The 15,050-nt window shown below is 39.5% G+C and overlaps 2 protein-coding genes across 2 annotated transcripts in view; both read left to right on the top strand.

Moving 5' to 3' along the window:
- Window positions 1-8,412: 8,412 nt before the first annotated feature.
- Window positions 8,413-10,907, top strand: LOC121182916 (claudin-1). Its single transcript, XM_041039556.1, has 4 exons — window positions 8,413-8,779; window positions 9,178-9,342; window positions 9,878-9,956; window positions 10,051-10,907. Exons 1-4 carry the CDS (start codon window positions 8,578-8,580, stop codon window positions 10,214-10,216), a joined length of 612 nt encoding a protein of 203 aa, XP_040895490.1. The 5' UTR covers window positions 8,413-8,577; the 3' UTR covers window positions 10,217-10,907.
- A 2,775-nt stretch (window positions 10,908-13,682) lies between these two features.
- Window positions 13,683-15,050, top strand: part of p3h2 (prolyl 3-hydroxylase 2) — a 49,913-nt gene continuing 48,545 nt past the window's right edge. The window contains exon 1 of the mRNA XM_041041027.1: window positions 13,683-14,291. Within this exon, the coding sequence (XP_040896961.1) occupies window positions 13,875-14,291 (417 nt within the window). The 5' untranslated portion in view covers window positions 13,683-13,874. The remainder of the gene's footprint in view (window positions 14,292-15,050) is intronic.

Raw genomic sequence — 15,050 nt, 5'->3', positions numbered from 1 at the left:
AGTTGAGTGAAGCTGCCTATCAACTGTAGCACGCCGTGTTGAGACACGAAGACACACCCACTTGTTTTAGAGAGAGAGGGAGGAAGGAGGGAGAGGGAGGGAGAGAGAGCAAGCCAGTACTCTCTCCACATGATTCTTTCAGTTCAGGTTTAGCCTTAATCAAAATGTAAATCCTACCGAGAGAGGAAGCAAAAAAAAAAATCTAGACTCTTTGATTTGACTGTAAAAGAAAAAGCTTTGATCAGACGCAGTGCATCTCCCTCTCTCTCTCCCTCTCTCTCTCTCTCTCTCTCCCTCTCTCTCTCTCTCTCAGCCTGATAAAGCCTGGGGCGCATCTTCAGGAAAAACCGGTAGAGGTAGTCAGACACACCAACAACTCTCGACAGAGAAAAGCCAGACTCCATGTGCTTTATGCAAAGGAAGGAGGGGATCATTACAGCTGTTACAAATTAATATGTGTGTAACTGAAAAAAAGAAAAGAAAAAAAAAAGATGATCTGATTAATTACCTCCTTTGGCTTCATGTGTTAAAAATACATAAGGATTAAGACCATCTTAGAACTTTATGCACCAATTGTCCCTTTCTATGTCAGATTGGATAATAATCCTACACAGACAGGATTGCATCAACAGAGCCTTCACCCAGATGCTGTCTTTTCCAAAATCAGCACTATTTATGAGCAGTTTAACTGAAAGTTTAACTCAAATCTTGCCACCTTGCATTGTCAGAAAAGAGCTCATAGTTTAACATAAATCTGTGCAGAGTAGAATTAGTAAATTCAGACCACTTGACATCAGGTCGCCCTCTAGTGCCAAACTTACGTGATAGATGTTGATATTTTGTTCATATGTGGGGTCGTATACATAGTGGTCATGTTAACTATTCACCTTTTTATTTACCCTGCCTCAGAGCTTCCTACATGAACCTAACCAAATTAAGCCCGACACTCTCACAGCCCTTGAGGAGTGTCTGTCATACTTTAAAGGTTGAAATGGAACCGCAGAAGGTGATGGCTCCTGATTCCTGGCATGTGGACAAAAGCAAACATTCTCATTGCGGGATGTAAAAATTCAGCAGGCCGTTTGGCCCGAGGCGCTCTGTGCTGTGCCTGATGCAGGAATGACATCGGACTGGTTTGGAGTAGCACCTAGGCCCATCTGTGTAGGGAGTCACCCTTGTACCTGTGCCAAGGCAGTCCTCAGGTACTTTTGTTTGAGCTTGCACAGAGTAGTACCACTGATAGAGAACAGAATGCTATTGAATTTATTTAAGGATATTCATCAACTGGTCCCATTGTAGTTAAAAGCAACGCCATGGAAAGACCTAAAGAGACTGGATATAAGAAATATGAATAATACAACTAAATTTAATATGCAGCAGCTGAAAGTGTATTATGCACACACATGCAAAAAGCAAGATACGCTGTATATGTAGAGCAATATAATCTTAAAACACTAATATAGAAATGCTACATTGGGTTTTTATTAATGTATGTAACTGTAATCAGAAGAAAATTTACAATCAGTAGATCAGACATCTTAGGGACAGTTTTCTTGACTTTCACCCATCTACAGGCAGTTCAGGAGTGTTGATATAGGCCTGTTTTTTTTTTTTTGTTTTTTTTTTTACAAAAGACATTTTGACATGTGTTTAATCTAAAAAAAAAAAAAAAAAAAGAAAAGAAAAAGTAAAAGAAATGATGGCTGAATTCCAGTGAGCTGCTTCATGTTCAGGGTCCTGGTATTGTTTATGCTTGGACACTTTAATGCAGTTGACCTATTGTTAAGGTTGTTAGGAACACCTTTTCCTGCTATGACAAGTCAAAAAGTCTGCTGTGAAAAAGCTGGATAAGCTTCTGAATGACTTCACAGTAAGCAGCATGGTCTGGGTCCTTCCTGAGCAACCTTTATGTAGTTTGTCGGATTGATATATGACTAACTTTTGGAGGCCCTGGAAAAATGCTGTTCATGTGTGAGAGTGCCTTTAAATAATGAGGGCGGCTGCCCCTTACCTTCCCTGTTCAGGAGAGTGCAGCACAGAGATCTGATCTGCTGTGTAAATGCACTGTTGTGGGAAAGTGCATTGCTACATTGGCATCAGAAGACCCCAGTTCCAGCTATGTTGTGGTAATACTACTGATTAAATCAGTCTCTTTTAGACATCCATATGCTAGGTGCAGCTCTGAGTTCACTAATGTGGCTGAGTAGCACTCAAGGACAAATGGACAAATCGTAGAGAAAGAGACAAGGCCAACCTCAGTCAATGTCTGTGATTAGCTCACTGCATAAACTACTTGCAGAAAGTCAAAGACACTCACTCCATGGGTCACGTTGTATTCTTACAAACTTGACACACTCTTACAGACTCTTCTCACACCATGTGCAGTAAAAGCTTAGGTGTATCTAATAAAACTCAAAATGCCTCTGTTACACTTAGAAGTCTGTAAACCGTCATGATGAGGCAGCATGTATAACACGTACCAGAGCTTTGGCACTGAAACACCTAATGGAATGTAGCCATAATTAATGTAATTGTTTATGCCTGTGTTTGACAGGTCAAACCCTCTTTACGTGAGAAAGGCTTAGCAGCAGCCAGTGCCCAGTTCTACCAGCAGCTGACTTAATCACTTAAACACTTAATCGATACTTAATTGCATTATATTATTGTAACAATGTGAATGAGATAATGCAACAATATTTAAATTCAAAAGAACTTTACCTCTTTGTACCTTTCTAACTTTGTTTGAGACATTTTGTTCTGTGCCAGCAGGTCTTCAGCTGTGTATTCGATGGTTATACCTTGATTAATTGACTTTGTGTCTGCAGCATTTCAGCATAATTATTGCAATTATTGGTAAGTCAATTAACATAGACACTACATGACAGTAGTATGAAATATATTTATGACTTATAAATCATATAAATTATCCTGAGATTACTGTCAGATTGTAAGACTGCAATATGAATATCAGTCCCTTAAAAATGGCACACTGATGTGTTAAAGTAAAATAGTGTATTTTGGAAACCCATGTGTTGTTATTGTAGTCAGCTTTAGGAACTGTAACAAGTGTCTCTGTGTCCTCAGTGACTCCTGCTCCTGGGTGATTGTCTTGCTCAGAGTGGCCACTAGATGACATCTTCCTCACACATTTTGTGGGATTCCTCTTCACCTGCTGCAGTCCCTTACCAACTTACTCATAAAGCTGTTGTATTAGTACATGTTGGCTGCAGCCCCCGTTTGAGAAATTGTGTGTATTTTTTATAGGAACTAATTGTTTTTGTATTTTTTTTTTTAATGTAAAGCAATCCAACTTTTCGTCACAGTTGAGATACAATAGAAAAGCACATAACTTTAACCTACTTTTGATTCCCTCCTCTCTACTTAGCAACTCAGCAAAATAAACATTTGGGTGTAATTATCTCCAGTCGGTTGCTGCTATTCCCAGAACTGAGATTATGCTGTAGCTCCTCCATGATGTGGGCTTCCTCCTTTTGTGTGATGATGGAGAGCATTAGGCAGCACTTGCAGGAAGTCATGTGGCCCACTGAAATCCGGAGAAGTCAGGGAGTGAGAGGGATTGTGATGATAACCTGTATTTACTGAAAATTAGACAGGTAGTGATGTGATATGTTCTGAAGAATGAAACCTGTCTACCGAAGTATTTCACTTAAATTGGCGTTGGCTACATTGTGAACCAAATGAACTCTTCAAAAGGGGTCAGTTGATGTTATGTAATGCATTGTAGTCTATCCACATCTTATCCAGTCACCCTCTTGGAATTCATGTATACACTGTGCTTATTACCATCCACTTCTGCCGAACATAACCAAATCAGTTTTCTGTAAACAGTTTGATTGGTTGACAGGAATACAACACCCACAACTGAAAGTTGATGAAAGTCATACTCCAATTCCCTTAATGTCAACTTAGAACTGGTCTAAGAACTGGAGTGTGTCTGTGTTGATCATGTGTTGTGTGCGATTTTTACTTCCTGTCAAGGCTCCGACACCTCGCTGTGTGGGTGATAGAGTAGATAAGACCTGAGAAGGAAAACTGGTTTGGTCACTTGTGCATGAATGACAAATCAGTTCGCAGAGATACATAAAAGATGACAAAACGCTTCACAGTTAAGTGCAAAAAATAAAAATAAAATAAAATGAATACTAAACTAAAAAGAAAAACTAAAATATTTTGTGGAGCATGTGCAACTTAATAATCCTGCTCATCTAGATATAGCACAGATTTAGTACAAAAACAATGAGTTTACAACTGGTCTCAAATGACCTCAGTTTCCTGAGGAAAAAAAAAACAACTACTAACACTGTGCCTTTTAAACACAGTATTAACACTGTCTAGCCATTTCATATTTTATTTCCACATAAGCACTCAGACATTGACTTGTTAGAGGAAACAATCTCAGCCTGCTGATTTTTGATAAACGCTGCAATAACTGCCTCTTTCTTTGTTTGGAAGGTCAGTTCAGGGAATTCTCTTATGTTTGTGATAAGGTTTTATCATCTACCCTCAGTGACATAGAGTTGTTTTTCCTTTTTTGTTAGTCCCGTATGCATTTAGGGAGTTAGGTGCAGGCCAAAGTAATTACTTTTTGTAACAACACAAAGAGTAGTTGATGAAAAGTGAAGGGATGAACACAGAACTACACTTCATCCTGAGGGGAACCTGAATGTGTGTACTGATTTTCATGGAAATCCAGCCAATAGCTGTTGACATACTTCAGTCTAGTTGTGGACTAACCAACATTCCCATGCTACTAGCATAGCTAATAAAGATACAGTACAGAATACAGAATAATGCAAATTCAAATTAATCATTAGTGAGGTCATCATTTGCATTTGAATGTAACCTAAATTTAATTTGTCTTTTTCCCCCCAGCAGTATATTAGTTGATAGGAATTTGGCGAGTTTATTACCATAAACAGTTTTAGGGAATGCAGAGGTAAGAATTGGTTAAGATTTCATCATCATTGGACGTGTATCACACCACTAACATGTTTCTTGATAACTGATAAATAATCATCCATAGTTTCCAGAGAAATCGTTCTGTAATTTACAGCTCACATGTTGCTGCTTTCAGAAATACATACTTTCAGATTTTCAGTTAGAAGTGGATTGTGACACTTATAATTAGTATCTGAGGTTCTTGGTAAGTGTGTGTGTGTGTGTGTGTGTGTGTGTGTGTGTGTGTGTGTGTGTGTGTGTGTGTGTGTGTGTGTGTGTGTGTGTGTGTGTGTGTGTGTGTGTGTGTGTGTGTGTGTGTTTCGCATTTGAGCTTTTCCCAGATGTCTTCATCTAAGACCCTGACTCTACATGACTATCTACAGGGAGTGGGTGTATCTGCTGATCAGCCATCAGAATCATAGTCACGTTGTCACACACAGTGACTCCTCCTCTGCTTTGAATCACACAATGTACAGAGACTTTCTTAATGTCATAGACAAATTTGTACATCTACACGCACACACTCCATGACCTCTTCCCCTTTTGAGAGCACATGATATCTGTTCTCAGGATCGTGGCAATTTGCTTTTTTGGGCAGCTAAAAGGGAAGTGTGAAGGCCTAATTTATTTTTGGTTGCAAATAGTGAAACATGTAATGCCCATAACAGGACGGTTTCTAGACAAATCACAGCAGCGTCTATTATGATGATTCAGAGAATTTCCTGTATATGATTAAAATAAAATAGATGTTTGGATGATATCCTTGTGCCTGCCGGCCAACTATGGGTCTCTCTGTGTACCCTGCCTCTAGGTACTCTTACATATGTCCCTTAGTCCAAAGACATGCAATTGGCAACGCTTTGCTTGCAGGTGTGAATGTGAGCGTGAATGGCTGCCTCTATACCTGTTGTTTATCTCTATATGTCAGCGGTCAGTGGTCCAGTGACCTGCACCCCAGCTCATGCCCAGTGTCAGCTAAGATAAGTGGTATGGCTAATGTATGGATGGATATTAGATGTCATGGCCAGTGTCACTGATCTGTCAAAGTGGTGGATCTAAAAAACATTAAACTGCTACAGAACTGTGCTAGAAGTGGATGTTGTAGCAACAGGATGTTCAACTGAAACATAACAATACTATGATTTTAATCAATCACCTAAAAAAATAGGTAATACTTTATAATACAACACAATTTACAAGGAAGCAACATCTGGACATTTTAGAGGAAATGAGAAATAAATTTGATGATGAATTCGTACCATATTCATACAGTGAAATTACGCTGTGAATTGCAGGCTGTAGTAGTAAGTGTTTCCTAAAGTAATTGTCTGTGTGTTTGTGTTTGATGCAATGCAGCTGTAATTTACTGTATATCCTCACAGTAAAGTGCTGACAAATGTACTTCTCTTCTTTCTCAGTGATTACCTGTTAAATACACACACACACACACACACAGCACCTGTTCCACATGCTGACCAGCACATCTACAGATGAATCACAAATCACTTTACCATCTTAATCATGGTTTTCTCCCAGGATGTGAATCAGTTATTACGTGTACAGAGGAGGGTGCTGCTGTCACGTCTGATTTTCAAACTCACAGTTATTCCTGTGGGAGGACAGATTGTGGGGAAGAGAAATTACATATTTTTCCACCTATACATTCTTCTGGCACTGAGTATACTGTAAGAGGAAGTCTTTCAATTCAGACATACACCTCGTAATGTGATAACTTTTTATTGTGCATGTCCCAGTTTAGACAGTTGGTGGGAGGCGCAGAGAATCACAGGAAAATAATTTTTCCTCATATTGTCACTAACCATCTGGTGTTGACGGCAGGCTGCCAATGCGCATTAGGAATTCCTTGGAAATAAAGTTTGTCCTGGGCAGACCTTTAAAGTAATATTGAACAATGGACGTCAAAAAAGATTTCATAAATAAGTTAAATGCATGTAAGGAAGGGAGACAAAACAGTTTGCTTCAGGCCAACTCAGATGGGAGCTGTGACTTTAATTACAGCAAAATGTTTTGGTTGAGGCTCAGTTCAGGAAAGGGTGGACACTGATCCAATCTAACAGGCAAATTCAGGGTGTTTACAAACTGGCATCCCCTTCACCAAATATGGTCAAATAATTTGGTAATTGTCTGGATAAAGTGAGCTTGCGTTTATTCACATAAACACAAGCTTGCCGTTGTAAATTGCTGAGGAAAGGAATGACAATTGAGCATGCTATCCATCACTTATTTGGGTGAAAGACCTCCTCTTTTGCTAATGTTTTTGCCCCTTTGCTTCTGCTTTTTGTTGTTTTTGTTACTGTATTTGTATTAATCTCAGTATGCAATGATGCGCACCTATTGCATCAAGCTCACTGAATATTAAACTGATGATCCTCTGGTGCAGGTGCACATGCATAGGCACTGTAGGCTTGTAGTGACACGCTTTAGTGAATGTGATAGGTTGATAACTTTTTAAATTAATGATAATTTGGTATACATTATTATGAATTTATCATCAAGTCTTGTACTGGTGGTTCTATGTGTTTTCCCATTCACTGCAAAATTGCTCCTACATAACTGTAGACCGGCCCCAGAGTGCTGTGAATAAAATGGTAGTAATGAAAAATTAATGCAATTGTAATAATTTTGTTAAGTTCCATGTATGGATTTGTGGTTGGCTAAACAGACAGAAACATGCAGAAGACCCTGGTCCTTTAACCATTCCAGGTTTTGCTGGTGAGGCTGGGATGTATTGACAATAAACCTGAGCCTTGATCATGTTTACTATTCCTGTTGACATGTCTATGTGGGCACCACAGAGATTGGCTGACAGCCAGGTCTCCTTCATATCAGTGTGTCTATTAACTGCACACTGGATCCAGTGTTTGTGCCTTTATGGCTTGCAGGTCACAAATGGGGCCAAGGCGGGCTACAAGATACAATCATGCAGGAACCGTTTAGGCAATCATTTGATGCGAAGGGAAACAGCCTTTGCTCACAATGGGAAAAAAGGGAATGGACAACTTTTTTGTGTGTGCATATTGTTTGGGTTTTTGTACACACGTCTAAGTTTAACCAGAGACTGTTTCAGATGGTAACTTGGGCATCACAAATATTAAGTTGAGATGTTGCTTTCTTTTGTTTGACAGTGTGTCGAGACGTGTTGATTCAACTATAAGACTGTTTTTGAGATGTTTTTTGCTGTGATTCTGAGGATTAACATTACATTACATTGCAAGTGCTGCTTAATGACTGCAGCGAACCTACTGTGAAATCTGCATGAAAGCCTAAGAGGAGAAGCACGCTTTCTGTTGTTATAATTCAGTTTTATTCATAAGGGTATGTGTTTACCATCATTCATTAATTGGCGTGATAAGACGTCCTGAGAAGACCTCTTCCCATCATCCGTTTCAGGCGTGCGTCACACCCCTAGGACTTTATATAGAGCCTGCAGCGGAGCTCAAGTATAACGGTCTGAGGAGGCATTTGAAGAGAGATCACTTTAAATCAGTGCTGACTTCATCGACCACTGATCACTCATTTTTGTTTGCACATTTGGGGCAACTTCCAACCAAGTTCTCGGATTTCTTTATTCTCTGTCCTGTCTGCTGTTTTGTGGATATGGCCAGCGCGGGAATGCAACTCCTCGGTTTCCTCCTCTCTCTAGTCGGTATCGCTGCCACTGTTGCCGCCACTTTCATGGTTGAATGGAAGAAGCAGGCGCAGGGCAAGACGCACCGCATCTATGAGGGATTATGGATGAGCTGCAGCGGCAACGAGAGAACGACCTGTGAATTTCACGAGTCTCTGCTAAAACTGCCAAGTAAGTTTTATCACATCTGCATCCCCTCTGAAAGCCAGACGCTGCTTGTTGAGATACCTTCCACTGACAGTGAGTTACTATAATTAGCCTAGAAGTGCGTCTTTGTTGTATAAACTCTTTGGATTGACCTCATCTGACTTTATGGCATCATTCTTTTATTCATGTAGGGGATGCATAGGGTCATGTTTTCTCTTTATTTTACCTTTATCTCCTATTATTTAGTGTTGTTGACAAAGGGTAAAATAGATATATACTGTATAGTTGTAATACACATAGAAGTGATATACTGTTTCAAACAGAAAGAGAGACACAAACGAGGATTGTGTCCAGCAATCACAGACTGTATCAATGAGCTTAGCTGTGCATATATACCAACGTCCCTGTTTCTGTTCCTCTAGCTGAAGTCCAAGCTACCAGGGCAGTGATGTTGCTCAGCCTCTTTCTCTCCACTGTGGCTCTGATGGTCTCCACTGTGGGAATGAAGTGCACCCACTTCATGGATGCCAAGGCTGAGAGCAAATCCACAGTAGCTATGTTTGGAGGAATCATGTTCGTGGTTTCAGGTGTGTTCACCAGGACCTGACAGGCTGTCACAGGCAACTCTGAATGAATTATATGTCAAATATAACATAGTAACAATATCTGCATTCATATTTGATTACATATAGAACTGTAGATCATTATCAAAGTCAGTCCAAACATCCACCTGAGCAATAAACAACACACACAGACCCAAAAGATTTTAGAGCGAGGACAGTTAGTTAATTAACTGAGAAGTCAATCAACAGAAAAATAATTGGCTGATTGTTTATTTTGATAAACACTGATTGATTGCTTTCTTTGTCCTGTGTAAAAATAAACATAACATATTTAATCTTGAGGTCTTGGTCGGACAAAACAAGCAATCTGATGCCATCATGGTGGGCTTTAAGAAAGTGTGATGGGCATTTTTCTCTGTTTTCTTGCATTTAATGGGCCAAACAATTAAATTATTGATTGAGAAAATAACCAGAAGATCAATTGACAATGAAAGAAATTGTTAGTTGCAGCCCTAAATAATTTAGTAACAGTAGAGCCTTGATTTGTTTTCTTTTTCAGGTTTACTGACTCTTATCATCACCTCCTGGTATGTCACGATGATTGTTAAGACCTTCCACACATCCCATCACTTGCAAAGGTACAGCCGTCAAGAGAAGCCAAGTGCACACACACACTAATGTTGAAAACATGTACATGCATCTAAATTAGCTTGTATCTGTTTTGTTTGGCAGCTTTGAGTTTGGTAGGGCAGTGTTTGTCAGCTGGGCCGGTGGCCTCCTCACCATGGCTGGTGGCATTTTCCTGAGCTGCCGGAGATGCTCACGGTCCGAGGCGTCCGAGTCCATAAGCTCCAACCACCTCCTTCCCAACACCAACACTAAGTCCAACTACGTCTAGTTGGGAGGGTACAGGAGGGGCCAGGAGAAGGGTTGACTCAGTCTGTCCAGAGGTTGACTTCTAGGAGGAGGAACCATGCCACTGCGGGATTGTTATAAATATACCACCTACATCCAGCCAGCAATAAGGATCAGGATCAGAGTTACACACAGTATCAGGCTGTGTGAAATGACTTTGAATCTAATCTATCATGTGGTTGCAAACAACCACAGCTGTAGTTTCTCCTGTTGTCAGGTGTTAATATGTGAAGGATTCAGTGTTTAAATTACTTTCCAGTAATAAAAATTAATTTCCGTGTTTTTTTTTTAAATCAACATGTTCAGTTTAAACAGAATGGACTGTGTCAGCCTGCTTGTACATGTATGAAATCATGAAGTTTCTCTTCACAACTAAAAATGAAGAATACCTGTTTGAATAGTTTTACAGTGTAGCCATGATGTTTTTACACTGTCTAACAAGATTTTTGTACTTTTATGGTGTAGTTTAATATTCAAGTTGTTCCCTTTACCTCTTCAGTTCCACACTGTTGTCAATATTTGTTTGTGTACATGGTTTGTTATATGACTGACGTTTTATATTTTTAGTCCACAGGTTGTTTATATTTAGTTTATGTAATACATTCTATGGCTATTTGAAAGATAGAAGTATGTACATTTTGAAAAGAAAAATAAAATTATTTTGTTTTCTTTAATCTTGTTTACCTTGTGTTCTGTTATATTGCATCTAAATCTCTATTATTTTGTGTGTAACTGACAATATTACTGCTGAAATCATCTTTTTTGATTCCAAGCAAATGGCTAAGTATTATAAACTTACAAAAACGATTATTTATTATAAGTAAAAAATGCAGTGGCCTTCTTCAGAATTATAAATTAGATTAATGGATTATGGTTGTGTAGTAATTTCTATTAAATTTATTTGAGATGGTTAAAAACTAACAACTGATGCTGGTCCTGGCTGGTCCCACCACCACGAGCATTACAATACATTACCACCACAGTTTGCTCCAATCATATACCATAAACCATGTCAAAGTGTGTGTAACACCTTTTTGGATAAACCTTACTTGATCCTTCAAAGATATTAATTGCAGAAGAATTTATGATATAGGTAAGCCACCCTGAAATGTCTGCCGTTGTCAGTGTTTTTCTGAACACCATGGCACGTTAACAAAAACATCTTCAGGCCGGAAGGAATTACTTCATTCTTCAGCTGAAACACAACAAACAGCAAGAGTTGGTGTTGTGCCCTAAAGTGGATGTAAATTGATCTTAAAATCTCTCAAGGGACTGAGAAAGTGCCAACACTAATTCATCTTTTTTGTTGTTGTTTTGATGTGTGTTTTCATTTTACAGGCACTTTTAAAGTTTTGTCATGCTGTATGCACAAACAGACCTCACCTTTACATGCTCCTCATTGAGGAAAGTGCACTGCAAGAGTTTTGGGCCTTAAAAATTGGACTTGGCTGGAGTTACTATATAGTTTTATTAATCTTACTGAGTATTTGTGCCAGACTGCCTCATTTGCAAAGAAAAAAATAAAAGCAGAGGAACTAATTAAAAAACACATACAAGTTCACCTAATTTTCATCATACATTACTCATTGTAACAACCACAAAAATCAACAAGCAACCATCAAGAATGGAATTCATCAAGTTTGGGTAATGATAAAAGTTTCTGGAGTAAAAGACAGCAGACTGAAGAAACACATGGTCAGCTCTTGCTTGTAGCATAACAGCAACAGGTAGTGCTGTACTCCAACATGAACAGAAACAGCTGTAATGCAACCCAGTATAACAACCCTGCAATAAAATTTTGGGAAACTCATTCTGTGAGTTGTTGATTCAATATCATGGTTGCTTTTATTATGCCATTGCAGTTTATTGTACTTATGGACAGATGCATTTAATTCATAAAACATTACCTATAATTGTCTCTGAAAAAGTCCAGTTTGATAGCATGGCCCTCGCAGTGTCATGCTATTAAACTTGAGACTGAATGACACAGGAATCTAAATAGATCACATGTTCATACTTTAAAACATTTAGTAGTGTGTACCAAAAGTAGAGGAGTCATCCAAATACTGTTTTTTTCCTAATACATATCTCAGTTTGCAAATACATTCAAGAGCATGACTCATCTATAACAGAGAAATACTGCAGCACAGAAATACTGTGAAGTTTTTCAGCAAGTTCTTGTGCAACATCCTCCCACACATTTACTTAGTCTAGTTTTGGAAAGCACAGATGGATTTTGTTGAAAAAAGGGAGGTGTACTGATGTATCTGGGATGCCAGTAAAGTGTATTTCCATAGGATTTCTCTGTTACAGTAAACTAATGTTTGTGTTGAAACTGAACCAGATAAAAATTTCTCCTGTATTCACTGCCCTCCGGTGGTAGAATCCGCATGTTTCACATCTTTTACGCATCATTTTCATTTGTGAAAACATTTTCTTGATATGATAATAACAGTCACACAAACATGTTTCGGACTAACAAAAACAAAGCAAATAAAAGTTAGGACTAAACTGATACACGCTAAAACACAATCTCATGAAATGGATTAAAACAGAAGCTGAACTGGATAGATTCACAGACATACTTTCACTTGCTTGACCACATACCTGTGGCCTCTGTAGTTTCAGAGAGGTTGCTTAACAGGTTAATGTAGTGTTTCTTTACTCATTTAGTTTTTAAGATTCACACCTCTTGTGTTTCTTGAATGACAAGCTGAGGAAGCCTTTTTCTTTTTTCTTTTCTTTCTTTTTTTTTAAACAGTCTAGTGATTAAACTGCTTTTAACTAAAATTTCCTCAAGAGGGAGACAGTCTCCTTTAAATGGACAGAATCTGATTTGGTCTTGACCTCCTCCACTGAACCTCCTAAACAAAAGACATTTCAGGAAGACAAGTTCCCACCATAAATTATATGGGGGGTGGTCTCATCTCTCATCTAATATCTATTAAGCAACTCAAATAAATATATCAAACTGGCCACTTATTTATTTTCTTATGTGGTAGTTTCTTTAACATGGACAATGGTAAACATGCTTTGTGTAAGCAGGTTAGCCAAGAGGTTATTTTCCATTTGTAGTCCGTGGACAGATGTTATAAAGTTACAAAAAAAAAAAAAAAAAAAAAGCCCGAGAAGGAACACACACTTTTTCTTTTCAAACTTTCCTCAAATCCGAAGCGGAGTATTTGAACATTTAATATCTTAAGTAACAAAAACTTAAGTTGTTTTTTTAAAAAAAAAAAAAAAAAAAAAAGCAACACAACTGAAAACTAAAGATTCAGATCTGTGTGGTGAAATAAAGTAAAAATAAAAGGTGTTTTTGCTCAGGGTTGCGCCAACCCACCGGGTTCCCTGAAGGACCCCTGTGACTCCCCACACTCAGTAAGGAAAGCTGTGATTGTATTCTGGCCATTCACTCCTCGGAGGGGAGGAGTTACCGGAGCCAGAGAGGGGTCAGAGCGAAATGTGTGTCCCCGACTAAAGCAGCTTTATTTCCGCCCTAGTCCGGTGCCGTCCTGAATATCTCTGCGAGGAGCATTTAAATGGACTGTAAAACGAGTGTGAGCTGACTGCTGTTGTGACTGACAGCCGCTGTGTCCGCTCTCCGCCTGTCGCTCCTCGAAGAGTCTGAACCGAAGCAGAGGATGGATGGAAACTTTTCACCGGCTGCTATCTTGTCAGTAGTCCTCCTCACCGTCCTGTTGTCATCCTCAGCTGCGTTTCTGGAGCCTTACGACCTTTTATACGACAATGCGGTGCAGGCATTTTACAGCAACGACTATAAGAACGTGGTGAGCTACATGGAGGGAGCGCTCAGCAGCTACAGAGAAGTCCGCCGCACCAAAGTCCGGTGCCGGCTGAGGTGCCAGGACCAGCATCCGTTTGACGAAACCTTCATGGACCTGCACTTCTTCGACGTGGTCCTCCGAAGAGCGGCGTGTATGAACAAATGCATCGAGGAGAAAGTTGGCACTCAGTCTGTGCATAAAGTCAGCGAGGATGTAGTGCAGGACTTCCACAGGAGGATCCCCTACAACTATCTTCAGCTGGCTTATCAGAAGGTAAGAAGGAGGGGTGGGGGTGGGGGGCTCTCCATGTGCTCCGTTTTACCTGCTACATTCTTCATCAGCTGTTTGCTGCTGCTGAGCAACATGATGCAGAGATGTAGAGTGATGAGAGGAGAGGTCAGAGGAGCATTTCTGATGGCATGGTGCAGTATAACCACATACATGGGACAAACAGGTAGAGCTGTATATCTTAGTTCTCGAAAGTTTTCAGCCGTGACATTAGAATTATTCAACAGTGTGATGTAACATGCACCACAAACACATTAAAGACTACATAATGTTGAAGATGAGAGTATAATATCAGTGACTCAATCACCGCAGCTTCACTCCACAGATTTCTGTGCACTTGTTTCATTCCTTTGTTTTACAACCGCTTTGTTTTTTATGGCTCCACTGTGTGTGTTGTTATGTTTGAACAAATGTTTGTGGGTTTTTTTTTTTCCTGATTTGGCGGCTCCAGCTTTGTCTTTCTTTTTCCCTCTTCATCCCAGATTCACAGAGGCAAAACACAGGCAACATGCTCTCCAGAGGAGACTGCATAACTCACGATCCACTTAAAAGTACAGTCAAGTAATAGATTCAGTGTGTTTTGCCACTCTTAAACTGCCACAGTTTCTCAGTCTCTACACATGAGAAGTATCTGGCATTCACCCCACATTTATACAAAAACAGCATTTCCCATGAGGTCCATCTTTTGGCTGGGAGGATGTTGAGGACCAGGCGTGGGAGCAAATCAAGAGAAAAGATAGAACG

This window comes from Toxotes jaculatrix, chromosome 6 (genome assembly GCF_017976425.1).
Source record: "Toxotes jaculatrix isolate fToxJac2 chromosome 6, fToxJac2.pri, whole genome shotgun sequence".
Classification (NCBI taxonomy): Eukaryota; Metazoa; Chordata; class Actinopteri; family Toxotidae; genus Toxotes; species Toxotes jaculatrix.
Note: the sequence above shows the minus strand (reverse complement) of the source record. Positions and strands in the feature narration are given on the sequence as shown.